At 42.6% G+C, this 19094-nt stretch overlaps 2 protein-coding genes across 2 annotated transcripts; both read right to left on the bottom strand.

The window, feature by feature from the left end:
* Positions 1-3780, bottom strand: cbx8b (chromobox homolog 8b). The gene is made up of 5 exons (XM_085410798.1): positions 3587-3780; positions 3413-3456; positions 3137-3202; positions 2955-3021; positions 1-1547 (listed from the first exon to the last, which is right to left on the bottom strand). The coding sequence occupies exons 1-5, from the start codon at positions 3653-3655 to the stop codon at positions 708-710; spliced, it is 1086 nt and encodes a 361-aa protein (XP_085266924.1). The 5' UTR covers positions 3656-3780; the 3' UTR covers positions 1-707.
* A 7480-nt stretch (positions 3781-11260) lies between these two features.
* LOC146668788 (E3 SUMO-protein ligase CBX4-like) lies at positions 11261-17797 on the bottom strand. Its single transcript, XM_085410797.1, has 5 exons — positions 17492-17797; positions 17249-17292; positions 16652-16717; positions 14738-14804; positions 11261-13257 (listed from the first exon to the last, which is right to left on the bottom strand). Exons 1-5 carry the CDS (start codon positions 17780-17782, stop codon positions 11782-11784), a joined length of 1944 nt encoding a protein of 647 aa, XP_085266923.1. The 5' UTR covers positions 17783-17797; the 3' UTR covers positions 11261-11781.
* Positions 17798-19094: the final 1297 nt, after the last annotated feature.

Below are 19094 nucleotides of genomic sequence, written 5' to 3'. Positions count from 1 at the left end.
CAAATGATTTATTGAAAAGCGTCTAAAAAGCAGTTTGACAACAACCTCTTTTTTGTCAGTTACAACAAAGCTGTATGATCGTTTTTCTATGAAAATGTAAAATATAGGAACTATGTTAATGGAAAATGTTATATTAACTTTGGGAAAACTTCAGAGAGTGTGTTGAATTTGTTAATTTACTTTAGGTTTTAGAAATCTCCGAGGCAAACTCGGTCTTTGAAGACAACATAAAGATTTTTTCTAATACTTTTAAATTCAAAGTGCTTGAGTTAATTTTTAAATATTATTCCAGGATTTGAAATCAAGCGAAACCTTTCAGTCAAATCAGTTCAAATAAAGAGAATTATTCAGACCACAACCTGAATTAAATATCCTCGCTGCACAGCTCAGGTGGGAAGAAACGTGGAAAAAATACATTCTTGTTAGTTTTAAATGCAAAATAGTAAAAGTCACAAGGTCTGTACAGAAAGTAGCCACTCGCTGCAAAGGAAACATGCAACTCATGTTAACCATTGCACAATGTGAAAGGGACTTCATTTGATTTGGTCAATACATTAAATAGATGTCCAGCTTTATATTATATACACATATGCACATTATGTTATTTGCCTTTTTACATTACATACAAAATCTGCGTTGCTTGATAATCCCACCATGTCCTATAAACTTCAGATCTGCTGAAAGTCAGAAAACAGAGCATCAGTCAGTCATCTTTTGTCCTTGAAGAAGCCTTTAGAAGTGCTGCTCTCCTTGATGGTGACCGTCAGGAAGTTGGTGGTCACGTCTGTCACCAGGACCTTCTCCACGTTGCCGAGAGACGGCCTCCACGTCACTTCGTCCAAATCGTTGTCGAGCCGCGTTGGGGACGGCCTGTCCAGAAAATAAGGCTTTTCCATTTGGGGGAGCTCGGCGGGACGACTCAGACTCATTTTGGAGTGGTGCTTGAAGTGTGCAGGTACCAGGTAGGCGGAGACGTCCTTTATTCTGTGAGTGTCCATGTCTGTTCTGTGAGGATGCAGGCCGCGGTCTGAGTACAGCTGTTTGTAGGAGCTCTCCCCAGAGCGCTGTGTGTGGTGATGGTGGTGGTGATGGTGGTGGTAATGATGTTTATGGCTGTGGCCGTGGTTCTCTGGATGTCTGTGGGCCAGTTTGACCAGCCTCATGTCTTCGCCCCCCTGGAGCTTAGCCAGTTTGTGAGGGCCGTGGCTCTCCTGCTCCTCCCCTCTCCTTTTATGGTGCTCAGAGAAGACCTCATTAAACCGCGGCTTAGGCTTGGGACCTCTCTTTTTAGGTATGTGGATGAGGTCTTCTGAACTAGTATGAAGCAAAGACTGCTGGTGCTCACGAGGGCTCAGTTCAGGCGGTCGGACGCGTACGCTTTCTCCACGGTTGACGGTACTCGGTGGGAAGATGGTGGGCACGACAGCTCTCAGGCCCTCTCTGGCCCTGGGGGTGGCAATCGGTTCTGGAGTTGGGTAGGTGACGCGCATTCCTCGGACTGCTTCGCTCCTGAAGTCATAGGACTTGGACTTCACCTTTGCCTGAGCCTATCAGAAAATTTTTGAAATTAGTATTTTAAGAAAATGACACCATTTTTCATAGCGAACATCAAACTGAATCAGTTAAAAGGGATTCATTCATTCTTTTATCGTCTGCTTTTTCTATTAATTTGTAAAATGTAATTTAAACAGCCTATTGATTGCTTCTACCTACACCTGTCATATTGGACTGCTAATAAACTAACTATCGAAAGAGTGGATATTAATCTTACATCAATAATTCACAGCAATAACTAGTTTCAGGGCACCATGTTTATTACTCAACTTCTACCAATCCCCTTTAAACGAGCCCTGTCAGTGGAGACTCTGGCATTTTGTTCAAGACAAACTGCCGCTCATTAAGCAATTTTCACGGTTCACCGCTCTGAACAGATGAAGCATCAGGCCGTGATGTTTTCCTCGGCTCATTGGAAAGTAACATGTAATCATAAAATTTTAATTAAATAATTTATTTCAGACACATATCCATTTCAGTATATAAACTATTTGTTTTATATTTTTTAATCTATTTATAAATTACACAACAGGGACAACAAATGCATAAACGGCATGTGTTCAAGAAAAGAAAAACACCTCATGTCCTTTAAAGTAGAGTAGTTTTATAGTTCTTACAACTATATTTTAGAGGCAAATAAATTTGTACATTAAAATTCAAGTGAGATTTTTTTTTATTACTGATCTACAAAATTGGAGAACTTAAACATTCCTGAATTCTAATTTATTACATGCCACCTGGAGCTTTTCCATTTTTGCTTTAAAAGTGGCTTTAATAAAGAGACAACAGACCCAGAGCGTGTAAAAAAAAGAAGAAGATGGAAAAACAGCCTGGCTGTTTGTTAAACACATTTTATTTAACAGGACACAAAGAGTCCTTATGTAAGCTATAGTCCATTAAAACAGCTGCATAATATCTGATTTTTCTCTTCATTTAGAGAAGCAGAAATAACCAGATACATGCCAAACTCTCTGGGTCAACCCATTTGTCAGGACCTAGAAATTATTTTATCATATATATTCTAATGCCTGGTATCACCACAAAATTAACAGTTCAATTTCCCCAGTTGAAAAAAGCCCCCCTGATGGGACACCTTTTGCGATGTGCTTCTGGCCCTATGGGGCCGCTTGTTTGACACCCCTGTCTTTAGGTAGTCAAAGCCCGTTTTAGCATGTCAATACATCCCCATTAGGCAATAAACAAACTGAATACACTCCCATTCATGGGTAGGCTGTCCTAATTATGCATAATTAGCATATTTAACCTGCTCATTCACTAATGCACTCAAAGAAAAAAATTAAGAAGCCACAATCTACAGAAGTGAAGAGAGCGCAGGAAGGGTTTGTTGGGGCTTTATTAGAGACACGCAATAAAAAAATAAAGCAAGCTGCCAGCTTTACCTTAAGCAGAAACGTCTTGGGTTTTGGTCCTCTCTTTTTGGGCCCGTAGAGCTCCCTTTCACGCTCCCTGTGAAAAACCAGACACCCATTTTGAGTGTCACGGGAGCAAAGTGCACCGAGGACAGCGTACAGTTACCGAACACTCACTGGCTCTGCCCAGAAAGGCCACACAGACATCTTACCTCTGTTCAAAAGCGGCGAACAGGCGGGAGTCCAGAATATTTTCCTCCGGTTCCCAAGTGCTGTATCTGCGAATTAAAAACGCAGAGTTAGACAGAGGGAGCGGAGACTGACACACGGCGCTAGCCTGCGAGCTAAAAATCTCCACCGTGCTCAGTTTTAATCCCGCTGTCTCGCTAGCTGTGATGTGCTGTGCTAACGACAGCCACAGCCGAGACAGTGCGGGCAGGGCAGCCGCGGGGTGAAAACATAATGAGGCTCAGTGTAGCGGGACTTACTTGGGAGACCACCCCTTCCATTTCACGAGGTATTCAATGCGACCCTGCATGCCATCAGAAACAAACAGACAGGACTTGGTTAGCTCGCAAGGGTTAACAGTAGTATGAGAGTGCGGCGGCGGTGGTCTTATTCAGCATTCTGGGAGAAAAGAGCACGTTACATCTCCCGCCTACCTTCCTGATTCTGCGTTTGATGATAGACTCGGCAGCGAACACCCTCTCCCCGACGGCAGAAAGCTCCATGTTTACCCCAGTGCTACCTCCCGTTAGCTGGGTGGACGCTAACGCTAGCAGAGCAGATATTTTTCTCCAGTCCCAGCCACTCTGAATTCCCGACAGACCATAATACTCCCGAACAGAATGGACGTCAGCGCAGTTTTTTCACAGCGTTGCTAAGGAACCGCAGTCGGTGGAACCTTTAGGCGAGCACCCATTGGTCGAACCGTTGCTACGTGCTCTGGTTGCTAAGTGGAGAGGAGGAGCTTGCGCCTCTGCGAATTCTTCGGGGAGGGGGAAATGGTGGCTTTTTTCCCCGCGCGGCGAGTGAATCATTTCGCGCAAGTTATGTGCGCAAAAATGCACGCGGTCTCGTTATGCGGACACGCCAGCCTTGTCAGGCAAATAGAGAGAGAGTAGGAAATAACGAGGGCGCCTGAATTGCGCGCCAGCGCGTAGGTAGTTTCCCCCATTTGCGTTTGGTCGCTACAGCAGCGTATTCATCAGCTGATGAAGCGGAGGTTATTTTTTGTTATTCCATAAACACCAAACGATCGCCTCCACGTCCTCCCTGCGTCAGGCCAAGTGCTACATATCTGCCCGGTCCGTTCACGTGATTTTATCTAATTATTCTCTGCGCGTTCACCTTAAAGAGAAAATATTGTAATTATATTCAGCCGTCTGATTTACCGCATATCACACGCCGGCGCTCTGTTGTTTGAAATAAATGCAAAGTGGGTGATACATTTAAATCAAATACATGCCTGTAATGTTATAAAATAAATTTGTGTTTTGGTAAGAGGTCAGTCCATTGGATCTCAGCGATTAAACTGAACCTTTCAGTGACACTGATTCATCAGACGTTAGGAAAACAGCTGTCACGGCCCAAAGATAAGCAGTAATAAGACGAATTTTCCAGGAAGAGATCTGGGAAAGCTTCTCGCTGTGTGAGGTTTAAAGGCATCTGATTGGTCTCTTCAGTGAAACGGGGGGTTGTGATTTGTTTCTTTGAATTATGAAACACAGCCATCTTTGAATTTTTGTTTAATTTTTCCCGATAATGAGATTTCTCAGCCCAGATAATCGGAAATTATGGATAAGCTCCTGCGAGGCCCCTTGTTTTTAACGCACATCAAACAAAAAGGTCAAAGTTAAACCGCAGTTTTCACTTTTCCTTTCTCACAGTGAGGCGCCCTTCCGCTCATAAATCCGATCCCTGTTTTCCCATACAGTGCCACATTTATGTTACCCGCAAAAAAACAAACAACAAATTAAATAAATTCGATTATTTATGCATTTACTTTGGTATCAGTGTAATGATAAAGAAATTATAAAATAAAAATGTATTTAAAAACATTATTATTATTATTATTATCATTATTTTTTTTTCATTAGACTGTTTTTATATTTATAATTTTTTACTTGCTCATTTTTTAGATTCGATTTTATTAGGTTGAAATAGTAAGAATAACTACGTTCATATATATATATATATATATATATATATATATATATATATATATATATATATATATATATATATATATATAAAGAGCGGTTAGTCTTGGCTGAATCATTTGAACATCTTTGCTGAGACTGGCTGATCTTTCTTCGTCAGTTAAAAATGAGATGAAATGAATTCCAACACAAGGACAGCGGCGATAAAGGGAAGCGAATGAGTAAGTAACTAAAAAAAAAGATGGCCATACAATCTGGTTATTAATTATGCATTTAATTCCTCTTGGGTTGGAATATTTTTAAATAAATTAAAAATTTTCAAAAATGCCTCAGACTCATGACTCATCATCTAAATCTATTACGTCTTAGCAGCAGGTCAGGTTAAACTTACCTGCGATCATTTACTGTTAAATATGTTCAAGCACAAAACTGATGTAAATTCTTTCACATACACATTTTATTTATTTTATTTATTTCGTCCTTGAGCACCACTCCCAAATATTCTTTTAGGAGTCATTTATGTAACGCTAGGGTAACCACAAGAGAGATATGATTTTCGAAGACAGAGAAGCTTGACAATGTTTCAGAAACGTAACATTACATCTATCCATTCAAACTCTGGCTGTGGTGAGCTTGAAGAAGAGGATGAAACTGACCTCTAGCCCCTTCCAAAACGAGTCTGCCCCAGGACCCCTGCTCAGCAGCACACCGCGGGACCGGCCAATTAGCAGCCAGCCAATCAGCAGCCAGCAAGGGATAAAATACGGATCTGAAGAAAATGGTCTCCCTGCACCAAAGAAAGAAACACCCCGCAGAGCTGACAGTGTAAAAATGCAGCACCGATGTCATTTCCTCAAGTGCTGGATATCCAGTCTTCCCTTTAACCTTTTCTGGCTGTGCCGGATTCATTCAATCACTCTGAGGTACATTGATTTAGAGGGAAGAAGCGTTTTTAGAGAGGGATGAGAGAGATGGCCCAAATCCACTCCCGTGCACTCCTTGCTGGGGTTTCGGATTCTAACGGGAGTTCACAGAATTCCTCTGGGACGAGCATTGGTGCCATTTATCAGGAAGCTCTGCAGGGCTGCTTGTGATGCTAAGTCATCAAATGCATTTAAATGCAACTTGCATCTGTTTACAGGGAAATTATGCAACATGCAATGGCGTTTTTATGTCACACAAACTGTGATCGGAGCCTCTAAAGAGGAAGCAGACAAAGGTGGACCGTCCTGAACACGGCCCAGACACAAATCTTTCAGCTCTTCCAGGTGTGCGTTCACAGCCCAGACCTCCTAGTGTCCTACATAAAAAAGGAGAAAAATCTGCCGCACAAGGGTGTGAGAGTGTTTGAGCAGGAGCATCAAATACCGGAAATCATCATGGATTATAATCCCACAGAGGGACGGCTGGACGACATGGGCAAGCTGGTGAATGGCTACAGCTGCAAAATGAGAACCCTACGGTATACTTGTGATATGTTTCAACATCTTAGACATCCCAGCGTGAAATGCTTTCATCATCTGGATATATCCAAAGTCACACTGGAACACAGGAAAGCTCCAGAGCAAAGGATTTTCTCGAGGAGCCTGGCAAGGCCCTGGTGCAAACTACAAATGCGGAGAAGACAAATTCAAGAACAAGCACTCCGTGAGGAGCAGGAGGATGATGCCTTCACTAACAATATATTCTGTGTGTGCGTGCGTGTGTGAGTGGGTGAGAGAAATCCATAATTTAACTTCGCATACTCTCAACGAATAAGATGCCCTAATTCATCTTAAGTAAGCTGCACTTAGTTTTTCTAAGGCAACAAGTTTGCATAATTTTTTTTCTGAGAACTAATTACATTTTACAGTATAGGTCTCTGCCACACACACACACACACACACACACACACACACACACACACACACACACACACACACACACACATTATTTTTTTTAGACCGACATAATGTGTTCAATTTAATAACATTCCTCATTTATATTTATTGAATAATAAAACACGTTTTCCTTTTTCTTTTTCACGTTTCATCACTTTAAAATATAAACACTATCATGTAAAGCTAAACATGTAGGTACATGGTAAACAATATGCTGCCTTTATTGCTTTAAGCGTAATAAAACAAATAACTGAGGTTGGTTTAAAATCTCAATCATGCGCGCAGGTCCAGCAGGCCCACGATCACTGACTGAGGAACAAAAACATGAAAACCACACGGGGGTGAGGAGGCCTCACATCGGGATAATTAAGAGCAGAGATCGACTGAGCACCAACAATTTCGGGGAAATTTAAAACTATCCGGAGCATTTGTCGTTTTAAATTCCTAAACTGTTGCTAATAAAAAGGTGTGACTACAGGCTGAGTGAAGATGCCACGACGCATTAAAATTCCCCAAATTTCTAATAAACCAAATTTAAACATTTTTTCTGTTCTTCTCAGTTTCTGAGCGAAAGGATCTTCGAATAAAACTCATTAAAACCGGCTCAAAATCACCTGAAAGAGCCAGAACAGAAATTGACTAGCAGTAATTTGGTGTTGCGCGCACAGAGGGAAATATTTACCATTTATGTAAGATAATTTCCCCCGGAGGTGAAACCCAAAGGGAATGGTCGAACACCAAACCCAAACTAAATATTTGAAAGATGCCCTAATCTCCAAAGCATTACTCTGGATCTGTAGGCTGCGGTGAGTGACATATCAGAACCTCTTAAAGGAAGCAAAGCTCGGATTAAGCCTTTAGCTGGCCCGGTGATTATTCCAGGCTACAGGTTCTGATCCATGCTTCGGCTTTTTTTTTCTTCTGAGCGCAGACAGAAAGAGAAGATGGGCGCACCTCAGACTCTGGATGCGATTGGTCTCGGCGCGCCTGCAGTGCAGCAGTGCCGCCGCCATTAAAACACCATTGGTTGGCTTGTATCCGGGCAAGACGCGTGTTCCCGGTGTGCGCACAAAACAGGAATCCCCGGCTACAGCACAAAGGGACTAATACGAAAAATAGCGCAATAATAACCAGACATTTCAGACATCCAATTGACCAAGTTCAGTCCGTTCTGTGGAGCTTAAGCATTGAAGGAATCCTGCCCCAATTAAAGCTTTCCCCCATTTTTTTCACTTGTCTGGGGATTTAAACGTTTACATTAGACCCAATTTTTAGCCTTTATTAATTTCCTTTTTCCCATAGGTAATCGCACTAATGGGCAGTTGAAGAAAAAACATTAGTTCAATAAGGTACCATGGCAGGTAGTCAATATTCTTCATGGTTCTCTTCATTTTAAAGCTGAATTCCTTTCACGGATTCCCGTCATGTCTCATGAAAACTTGATTTTCGTGCAGGCTCAACCGGTTTCAAACCAACCGGGCTCGTACAGCCTGCAGGGTGAAAATGATCAGAGAACAGAGAATAGACCGAAATCAGAGGCGCGGGGCTCCAATTCACTACTTAGGGAAAACACTGTGGATAATTATGTTACGTTGACACGAAAAACAAAACAAAAAACCACCACCAGAGTCTTCATGAGTTCACAGTCTTCACAAGGGCTGAGCTCATCTGCCAGTCACCGCTGGATGACTGGAGCTTTAGTCACTTTGTTCATTGGAAAAGGCAGGGGGATCCCAGCAGGCTGCCTGCGTAAATGAAACTATTAGTCTCTAATGTTTTTATGTGCAATTTACACTCCAGTTTCTATTCCTACCCGTTTCCCCTTCAAACAACTTTTTTTCTGTGTAAAAACGACACAAAGACTCCTTTATGTGAGCAGCTTTAAAAAGAGTTTCAGAGGAATATTTGTACCAGGCTCATTGGTGGGTTTGGGACAAAACCTGAGAGGATGTTTTTCCCCATTTTACAAACGGAACTAATGTTCACATCATAAAGAGCTAAAACAGTCGGGTTCAGTCAGTAATTTTGTCACGCGTGGAAATTTCTGTCCAGTTCACAGCATTTAAACCGGATCTAAATTTAAAAAGGGCAGGCGGGTCAAGAGGTTTGTAACTGCGCTGATGTGTGGCGCAGTCCAAAATCTGCACTTAAGGATGTGTGTGGAGAAAGTGCCGGCCCACTCGAGACTCCCCTCGGAATAAAAGTTTGGCAATTCAAAAAGCACGTGTCTTCTGTGAGACGAGCCCTGGATCTGTTCATCACTCACACGCAAAATCAGCTCAACCTGACACAAATCAGGAAGAGAAACAGCGCAAATCCTCCGTGCAGCATTTTGTGCAATTCTTCTTTAGATGATTGCAGTAAGAAACCAACTTGTTTGGTGTCTGTCACATTTTTTTTTATTAGATTCTTTACACGAATAAGCGCAAACAGCCATTACAAAGGAAGTAACTTGGTCTTAGATCCTGCGGGGAATTTCCCGCTGTAGCTCCTCAGCTGGAACATCGCGGTAATAATTTGCGGGCTGCTGCTCAGCGTTTCGGAGAGACGCAAGAGAAGAGCGCGCATGGAGGAGGAGAGGACAGCCATTTTCTCTGTCGACGCTCATATTAATGCGCACAGAAAGCAGTTTTATTGGCGGGTTGGAGCAGAGGAAATGGTCGAGAGCTGCCATCTCTGTCATTGCGGTTGTCGGAATGTCAGATTTCATCGCTTTTCTAAAGATTATTTATGCACACACATTGTCGGAAAATACGGATATCGCGCATTTCCCCTCACAGCAGACGGATAGATGAGGCATTCGTGTGGCAAGACAAAAATGTTTCGGGCAGCTTTAGGACTGAGCTCACCTGCACGAACCAGCTCCTTCACTATATGCATGCATTAAACAAGAAACGTGAAAATAATACCCCGCCTCTGCCATTAAAGCTGAACCTGTAGCGAAGAAATCAGTTGCCTCCTGTTGAGTCTCTCAGCGTGGCAGCATGATTTATCAAAGAAACACCTGGCGCGAACAGCTGTTCAGGTCAAAATTATGAGCTTTAAATTACAAACGTACTTCTTTAGCATTCATTTCAGCACAAAACAGACGTTTTGTTTTTCAGTCAAAGAATTCAGCGATTCAATATATTCAATATTTAAGGTCTTTCTTTTACTGTTGCATAATTCAGGCCTGTGATCGTTTCACTTTAAACTCAGTTGCTGATATAGGACAGAATTAAACTGCAAACTTCTGTAAAAAGCAGTTTTTTATGTGAGTTAAAATAATTTGCACATACACAAGTGAAAAGGCCTGACTTTGAGCTCCACTATGGCACACATGCTGGTCCAAAACAGCCTGTGGGATTGTAGGATGCTCATCTGAAAATACACCCCGGCTCTGTAATCCTTGTGGCCTGCAGCCCACACGCACGCACACACACAGACAGACAGAGCCAAGATCAGATTTAGCTTCTTCTGAGGCAACCTTTTAAGACAACAGCAGCCGTCCTCTTCCTGCTAAAACATTCAGCTCTCTGAGGGAAGCCGAGGTCGCATCACGTGATTAAGGGTACCAGGGTACCCCCCCTTTGCTATAGGAGCATGGAGAATAAACACATCAAACACACTCAGTTGCAAACAATTTTATTATTGCAAATTATGATGCATCATAAGAAGCCATTATTTTTTCCTCTGCACACAAAAGCACACGGTGCTCCAGGTTCTCACAGAGCAGCTCAATCCACCTCCAGCAGTGCAGGAAGAGACACAGGGGATCAGAAGTGATTATGAAAAGTGCTTTTACACACTTCTAATTGCAGCTCCACTGCAAACTATGTCAAGACAAGCCTCTGGGATCCCATACATAATAACTGCACTGCCTTCACTGAACACGTCAGGGTGCCAAAGAACAGAGACATGAAAAGTTGAATCCAGAGAACCCAGCTGGTGGTATTAGTCTGTAAGATTAGAGAGCTCAACTAGCAGATTTGTGACTGATGTCATTCAAATAAAAGAAAAAGAAGCCACGTTCAGTCAGTGTGCTGCTGCAAAACATAAATTATCAGAGTCACAGGCGACTGGTGCTCGGCATCAGAGAGGCATGGCTTAAAAAAACAGAACAGAAGCAAACATCGAGCTTGAATAATCTTCCATTTAAAAGCCTTTTTAACAATGCAAATCATATTTATTGACAAAAAGGCGCTTCATTTTTCTTTATTTGCTTGTTTAAGCATGCCTAATGGCATAATCTGTCCAAGCAGCACGCATCCTTTAAATCTGTCCATCTGTTCGCACACACACACACACACACACACACACACACACACACACACACACACACACACACACACACACACACACACACACACACACAGTGTAATTTACCAGGATTCAATATAATTTTCTTCCTAACAAAATTCTCCATATAGCCTACATTTGTTTGACATTATCTGACATGTAGACGGTTGACTGTATAAAACGAGTTACATCCATAGAAAAGTGAAGCGTATTTATTTACACGAGTAAGTGCATCTTTAATTACATCCCCTCATTTGCTCGATCTAATTTTGCAGTTTAGGTTTCAAGAAGATACTGCATGTTATAAAATCTCCAGAAATAACAACAGGTTGAGCTTATAAGAAAGAAATATGCAAATAGACAGTTTCTCGTTAGCTTATAAGAAGAAATATGCAAATAAAAAGTTTCTCTTGTTATCTGAACTACCAATATACAAAATGAAAACAACATCAAGGGTCGATTTGTACATTCAAGCATCCAAAAATACAAATATATGTCATGTACATTTATACAGATGAACAGCTGGTACCCAGATTGTTACGCTGCTATGTACTCCTTGAACGTAACGGTGAGGCAGTTTGTGGTAATGTCCGTGATGACTATATTCCCAAGGAAAGGTTTGAAGGAGGGAAATGTGTCCTCCTTTTTCTGTTCGTGGTTAGAAACGGACAGCGACTCGGCGTTCTCCACTTCTGCAGGTTGTTGTGTTTCAAGCTGAGTTTCTGTTTGTGTGTCAGCCTCTGTTTGTCTTTCCTCCTCTGTGTGTGTTAGCGCCTCGGGCTGTGTGTGCGTTTCAGGCTGGGCTGCCGTGGGAACTGGAGCTTTAGGCCTCGACTTGACAATACTCAAGTCAATGGGCTCCACTTGGTCCACATACCCACAATCCTGCAGCCCGGGGTGACTGTGGTGTCCATTTTGGTCGATGTTGATGCTTTGGACAGGTGATGATGCTGTGTTGGGAGCGCTTATGCTCCTGGAGCTCAAAAACCTTTTACTACCCTCACGTTCCTCACCATCTGTGTCAGAGAGGTGTCGCTTTAGCCCTTGAAACCCACCTTGGCCTTCTTTTTTGTCCTGTGATGAGGGGACTCCCCTGTTCAAAGGCCGGGAGAGCAGATTAGGTTTGGTTGTCAATTGCAAAGGCTGATCCTCTGGAAGCTGGCCCTGACCCCTGACCTCAACATGTTTATCCTGTTCTGTCACAGTTAGCTCCGCTTTCAGGGACGGTTCCTTTTCTTTGGGGCAATTTCCATTAAATCCAGAACTGAGAGACGTTGCTTTGTCTACGGGGCTTTTAGCAAATCCATTGATGAGGCCGAGCTTTTTGACGAGCTTCATCTTTTCCAGGTGCTTTTCCGCACCATTGTCGGTGCCTTGCGGTGGCTTTTCAGCAGCATCACACTCGCCGTTTTTCACTTTAGCTGCTTGCATCCCGTTTTCCATGTACTTGCTCATGACAATAACAATCCGGCCATTCTTGTTTTTGTTCTTCACAATCTTTAGTTTGCTGCTGCTGACACCGTTGGGCTGTGGTAAAGCGTCCTCCTTAGGTTTTGGCTTCTCTTGCTCTTTGTGTCCGTTGAAGTTTGCCGGAAGCTTCTTCAACTCCATGGTGATATCCTTCACTTTGGTCAGACAGCCCGAGTCCTTGTCCCGAACCCACTTTTGCTGCAGCACCGGAGGAAGGTTATACTCTTTGTTAGCCAGCTCAGGAGCTTGGACGTCTATCTTGGGTTTAGCAAATATGGGCTCGTGCACCTTAATGTCTGGCTGGTAGTGATGATGCTTCTTGCTGTTAAGCTGATAGTAAAACTTCTTGCCGTTAGCCTGCTGCTCAGCCTCACGCTCCCTGCACAGCGGCTGGTACTGGTGGTGCTTCTTACTGTTCAGCTGGTAATGCTGGGGCTGCGGACGAAGCATCTGGATGGGACTGGCGTTCTGACAGCTGTCCTCATCCAGGGACGCCTCTTGTAGGTCAGCCAGGATACTGGACCTCCTGGCAAAGGAAGGCACCTGCGAGCAAACACAGTAATCAGCATTATTAAAAACGCCCAAGCCCCATCGATAAAGAATCAAATGATTTGTGTTGTTTTAATGAGCATTTAAAATAAAGAGCATCCCTTTGAGCTGGGAATTTGATTAATGATTAAGAGTCTCCAGTTTCTACACACGTGTCTTTCCTTGGGTACAAAAAAAAGGCTTTCATGGGGCCCACGAGCTGCAATGAAGACACTGTGCTTGGAATGTGTGACGGGGCTCCAAACGAGCACAAGGTTTATTTCAGAGGCCTTGGGTCCATGTTGACACAGCCCTCCTACAGATCCCTTGCAGCTCTCTGAGCCACCAGCCCGGCCATCACAGTGACATTTCAAAGTGTCTCCCGTGGCTGTGACCTCAGCTTGGAGGAATGTCATTGGCTGCTTTGTGTCCCAGCATTGACTTTATCCCATGTGTTACCACCAACACCCTCCTGAGAGGAACAAAAACATGCCTCCGAGGGGATCCCTTAGCCCTTTGGGCCAGTGATTGATGCATTAAATGTACAATCGCAGTCACCTAACTGCAACTGTTAGGTCAGGAGACAGATTCCTATAGAATTTAATGAAGATAACGTCCCTCGCTCATTCAAATTTTCACTCCGTAAATGAGCCAACACCTAAATTTTTACAAATGAAGCTTTGTTATCTCATCATACAGGTAAAACAAAACCCTGTGGAGTAAACCATGATGGGTCATCTCAGTTTAAAATAGGGAATACTGATATATCAGCCAAATATCTGTAACAACTTGACTGATACCCAAATACATTTACAGATGTCTGTGGCCAATATTAATCTGCTGTGTCCCACGAGTTTCACGTTAAAAAGATAATGTGAAGCGGCTTACAGACATGAAATTATGCATATTATACAAAGATGCTTTTATTCATGTATAAATAACAACAAGAACAAAAACAAAATAGAAAAACATATTAACCACATATTTATTTGGAACATCTTCATCTAGCATGGCTTTCATAATCACAACTTGAAAGCCAAAAAATTTGAGTGTGAAGCCCAAACGTTTAACAGGCGGGGTCTAACAAAAGGAGCTTTGAGTTGCATTTTGGGGAATGTAGGCTTTAATGGTACCAAAAGCTTTAGCCATGTTAGAGACGAAAACGTTATTTTATTTTTTTTTAGTATCACAACTTTCATGACATGTTTCATCATTTTCACATGATGAAACGTGACATATTTCACATGTTCTTTAATATTTTCTGAAATTTCCCGACCTTAGAGAGAGAGGTACAAATAAAAATGAAACTTAAGCATCATTCATCATTACTGATAATCAAGATTAGCATTTAGAATCATGTTTTGAAGTATATTTCAGTGTGTGAATGCGCTGTGTGTAAACAATGCTATTTGAGCTGCTGCCTTTCTGGTGTTCTGGTTAATAAAAAACAGAAAAACTGAAGTCCTGTTTCCTTGTTATATATATTTTTTCTTACCTGGACCAGAAGATGTTTTGGCTTGGGTCCTCTCTTGCGATACCCCATCATCTGCTCTTGACGTTCCCTGCGGGAGAGGAATAGACCAGCCAATCAGTGAACCATGACACAGAGATGAGTTGCAGTTGCATGGCAACACGACGTCATGGGTGTCCTCCTCATGCTCTATTAGAAAACGCTGAGCATGTGTTACACTTCCTGATGTAAGGTGAGCATACATTGTTATTTGTTCATCATATATTTACCTGTCCTCGCCTTTGTTTAAACAGGATCAAATGTACATTTATCCTCAGCTGCTACAAAAGCTAAACAGTCAGTTTATACTAACACTCATAATCCAGTAAACAAACTCTATCCACGGTGGAAGATAAGGGCCAACCCCTCTCTGACTTTCCTCAGTCTCCATCCAAGTCCCTCCAAGACAGTAATTCAATACCGCAGACAGGAGTGATGTCAGATTCCTCCCCCACCCTCCCCCCCTCACATCTAATTACAATGACGACTCAGTGTATTTTCATAGCCTGGCATTCAGACGATTTGGCTCCCCCGAGAGGCACGCAATTAGTTTCAATAAAATCCCTCCTCTTTGGAGCAAGCGAGAGATAATTGCGAAAACAGCCGTAGAGTGAAGTCGATGTTTTGCTTTAACGTGTGACCTGCGCCTGAAAGGTTGCTGTAGGCAAAAGCTGAAGGAGACTGAGAGAGAAGCCAGTGACAGTTTAACACAGCATGCATTTAGGAAATTCAATTACACTGCCCTTCACACGGAGCAGCCTGGTCAGCCACTCAGGAGAGTATTTAGTATTTAGCCAAACAGCTAAAGTCACCAAGGTAGCCAACGCTAAAGGGTAATATTTGAATTTTTCTGATATATACGTTTACTAAGATACTATGTAGTTCCTTCAATCTTGCTTTGCTTTTGCACCGTCATCACATCATGAGCCGATTACTTAAAGATGTGAACCATAATGTAAACTTCCCCTCGACTCCAAAATACACTTTGCTTCATGTTCCTTCAGACAGATATTTAAACTCTACCATGCACGATGATGTAATGTGCAGAATGTGACTAAATTATTTTCACATTTGTCTGCTGAGGCTTTTTTGTGCCATCAGAAAGTCTGACTTTAACATGTGTGCAGGCAAGCTGGATTTATAGCACTAGAAACTGTATAAATGCAAATCCATAAGCAATTTAAACAATGTGAAAGATGCAGATACTTTAAATAAGCAGTACACCTATACAACTAAAGAAGTATAAAGTGACATCATAACTCTGTCTCGTAGATGTGGACTGATCCTAGTACTAGACTTCATTGATTTTTAATGGAGATCTTTTAGCTGAATACTAAGTGTTATTCATCTATAAAAACTGGTGATTGGTGTCTCGTGTCCTCTGTATTTGTGTTCTTAAAAGTGGTGCACATCAGAAAATCCAGGGGAAAAAAGTCTAACCTGCAAAAAAGTAAAGGGATCAAACAACCTTTGAACAATCATCATTCACTTATACAGTCATGCTGTGGAAAATGACACTGGTCATCTGGTGAGTGGATGGCAGGACAGCAGGTAGCACTTTAGCAGGATAACATGATGCCGACACTCAAATAACTATCAGGTAACAAAAAGTAGATGCGCAACAAAGTGGTTCAGTTTGATCTGATAACCCTAACCTGAGCTTAACCCTGATCCAACTCTGATGACACAGGGTTTAATCTAAAGACAAACATTAAGGCTTTTCTGTTAACCAAACTCTCTACACTTCTAAAACTTACAGGGGAACCTGCTTTACTCTCTGGGGATGGGTGACAGATATTTTATGTGCTGTGACAAAAACTGGAAATGTAAGATACAGTGGATTAAAACCTGTTCTATCATGTTTTTCAGCAGCTTGTGAAGCTTCTTTATCAAATGTACCTGTCTTGAAACGCATCAAGTAGTCTTGGGTCCAGGATGTTCTCCTCTGGTTCCCATGTGTTGTATCTGTCCACAGAGGAGAGACAGAGAGCAGTGAGTGCACCCTGGCCAGTCAAAAACGGCTCACCATAACAGGCACTGGCTGAAGATACCCAGGTGACAGGACCTAATTCAATCTATCACTTATAAAATCTCCCTAGAGTCATAATTGTGGGCGTGCATGTAAACAACATGCTGAGACGCTTGTCCTCCCTGTGGATACACGTGTAATAAATCATGGGTAACTTTTACGCACGGTAATAGGGGGAGGAAACAACGGTCCGGCCTCCACACAAATCTCGATACGTGGCATTTCTTAAACATAGTGTTCAATTATAGACATGTCTTCCTCTAATTGGCACACTGGGGATTGCATACATTGGGAAACCACATCCATCATCGGGGCCAATAAACGCGCCGAGTGCCCAGAGCAAGAACGCGCAACCCCCCGTACGCGCGCCCACGCACAGAAAAATGCAGGCATTTACACTTGCGCACACTTTCTGTTTTGGATGTGGCGTCCTCGTTGAGTGTATTTCTGTTATCAAGTGCACTCACCTTGGAGACCATCCACGCCACTTGACCAAATACTCAACCCGTCCCTGTGAAGGAGGAGAAACGGGATAATGAGCGTAACGTTACTTTACTCCGCGCTGCACAGTCATCTTAAAATATCGAATAACAATAATAGTAATAATAAAACAACATATGCTCCGCTGAAAGCAGAAGTGAAAAAGAAAAATCAGCCTCCTTTCCAAGTGCATGTGTGCAAAAATGTCCTTCGGTGCTCTTGTGACAAACCTTTCTGCTGCGCTTCTTCTCGATGCTCTCCACCGCAAAGACGTGCTCTCCCGCGGCGGGTAGCTCCATTTTCCGATACAAGAGAAGCCGCTCTTCTGCTTTCCCCCCCCTCTCTGCTTTTGTTATCGGACACCTTATCCTTGCTTTCAGCCCGTTTTTCCTCGCCGCTCCTCTGATGTGAAACACAAGACTCCCCCTCCTCCTATTTTCACTGCACCGCTTCCCTCGCTTTCCCCCTCTGAGGATCTCGCTCTGCAGCCGAGCTCGAGCTGCAGCCAGAAAACACTTCATGCAAATAGCCGTTGGTGTGACGTTACATGAGGGGGAGGTTATTGGGGGCGGGGGTTGTTCCCGTGCTGCATTCGGAGGCTGTCGTAAAAAGTGTAATCACGACTTCAACGGCGCGTAAACAACATGAAAAAAGCTGTAAGTGGCTGATGTAGAGGATGTCTTTGAGAAATTTGGCGAGGGATGAAAACCAAGGCAAAATCTGGTAGCTGAAATTTTGTTGTGGGCTAGTTTATTGTGCCAGGATATTAACACCAACCAGACATGAATGGCGTTTACTTTTTTCCTGTAGAAAAACAAAAATATGACACTAATTTTGCCTACATGACAGTGTCTAAGCTTGTACCTCTCCGGCCTGTTGGTAGGAAGTTCTAATATCATTAAGTCCTCCATGTCTGACTGTGGGGAGATGCCAGTGTGTGAAATCACCTGCTCTTCTGTTTGTCTGGGCGGAAAATCACCTTGACAGATAATAATAAACTTTCTACCTAAAGCAAGGGTGTTCAATATGTGGCTCTGGGGAACAGATACGGTACAAACTACCATATAGGATGGCTTTACATCCAAGTGAGAGAAATACAGTGATGTCTTTACCATCTTTGATTTGCTTTCTAAATAAAAAAACCAAACATTTATATAATTACAACGTTTTTTTCTTATATTTTGATAAACTGCTGGAAACACGAATAGTGAAATGCTGTGATTATGTGATTATTTAAATATATATATACATATAAAACTTTATGTATGAAGGTTTCGCGTTCTTGCAGAACCTTTGTGATACACCTGTCAGAAGACGCATTGTTGACATTCCACTTATCTTTAAGATGTAGCCTGATTATTATCTGTTCGTGAGCAATAGTCTCCTTATACTGAAACAAAAGTGGATTATTATCCCACCCTTTTATTGGCACACGTGAGATCAAATTAGACTGTTTGTGACTAAAGAACTAACGTGAGGGTGACACGCCTATCAGAAAAACAAGTGCACTACACAACGTGACTGGGGTAGTAAAGGTTACGAGCCAAAACAAGAGCCTGAACGCCTCACCTCCCTCCCTTGTCGCTGAACGCGAAGCCAGATCTAACTGGAAGAGACTGCTATGAATGGTGAGTGTTTTATCCTGAAACGTGATGGCCCGAATGTGCTGCCTGAATTCAGCATCTGAGCAAGGCCTTGCAATTAATGTTGTATTTGCAGTCACAGCACATCAACAGTCCGAGTTTATACGAGATATTTTTTCTTAACTTTGCGCCTTCGCACTTAATAGCACCTAAAGCGCTATCCAAAATGTGTTTTATGAGGGCCACACGA

The sequence above is a fragment of the Rhamphochromis longiceps genome, linkage group LG6, assembly GCF_057381845.1.
Source record: "Rhamphochromis longiceps isolate RC_006_pf linkage group LG6, R_longiceps_female_GT1.1, whole genome shotgun sequence".
In the NCBI taxonomy this organism is placed as follows: domain Eukaryota; kingdom Metazoa; phylum Chordata; class Actinopteri; order Cichliformes; family Cichlidae; genus Rhamphochromis; species Rhamphochromis longiceps.
This window is presented reverse-complemented; position numbering and strand designations above follow the sequence as displayed.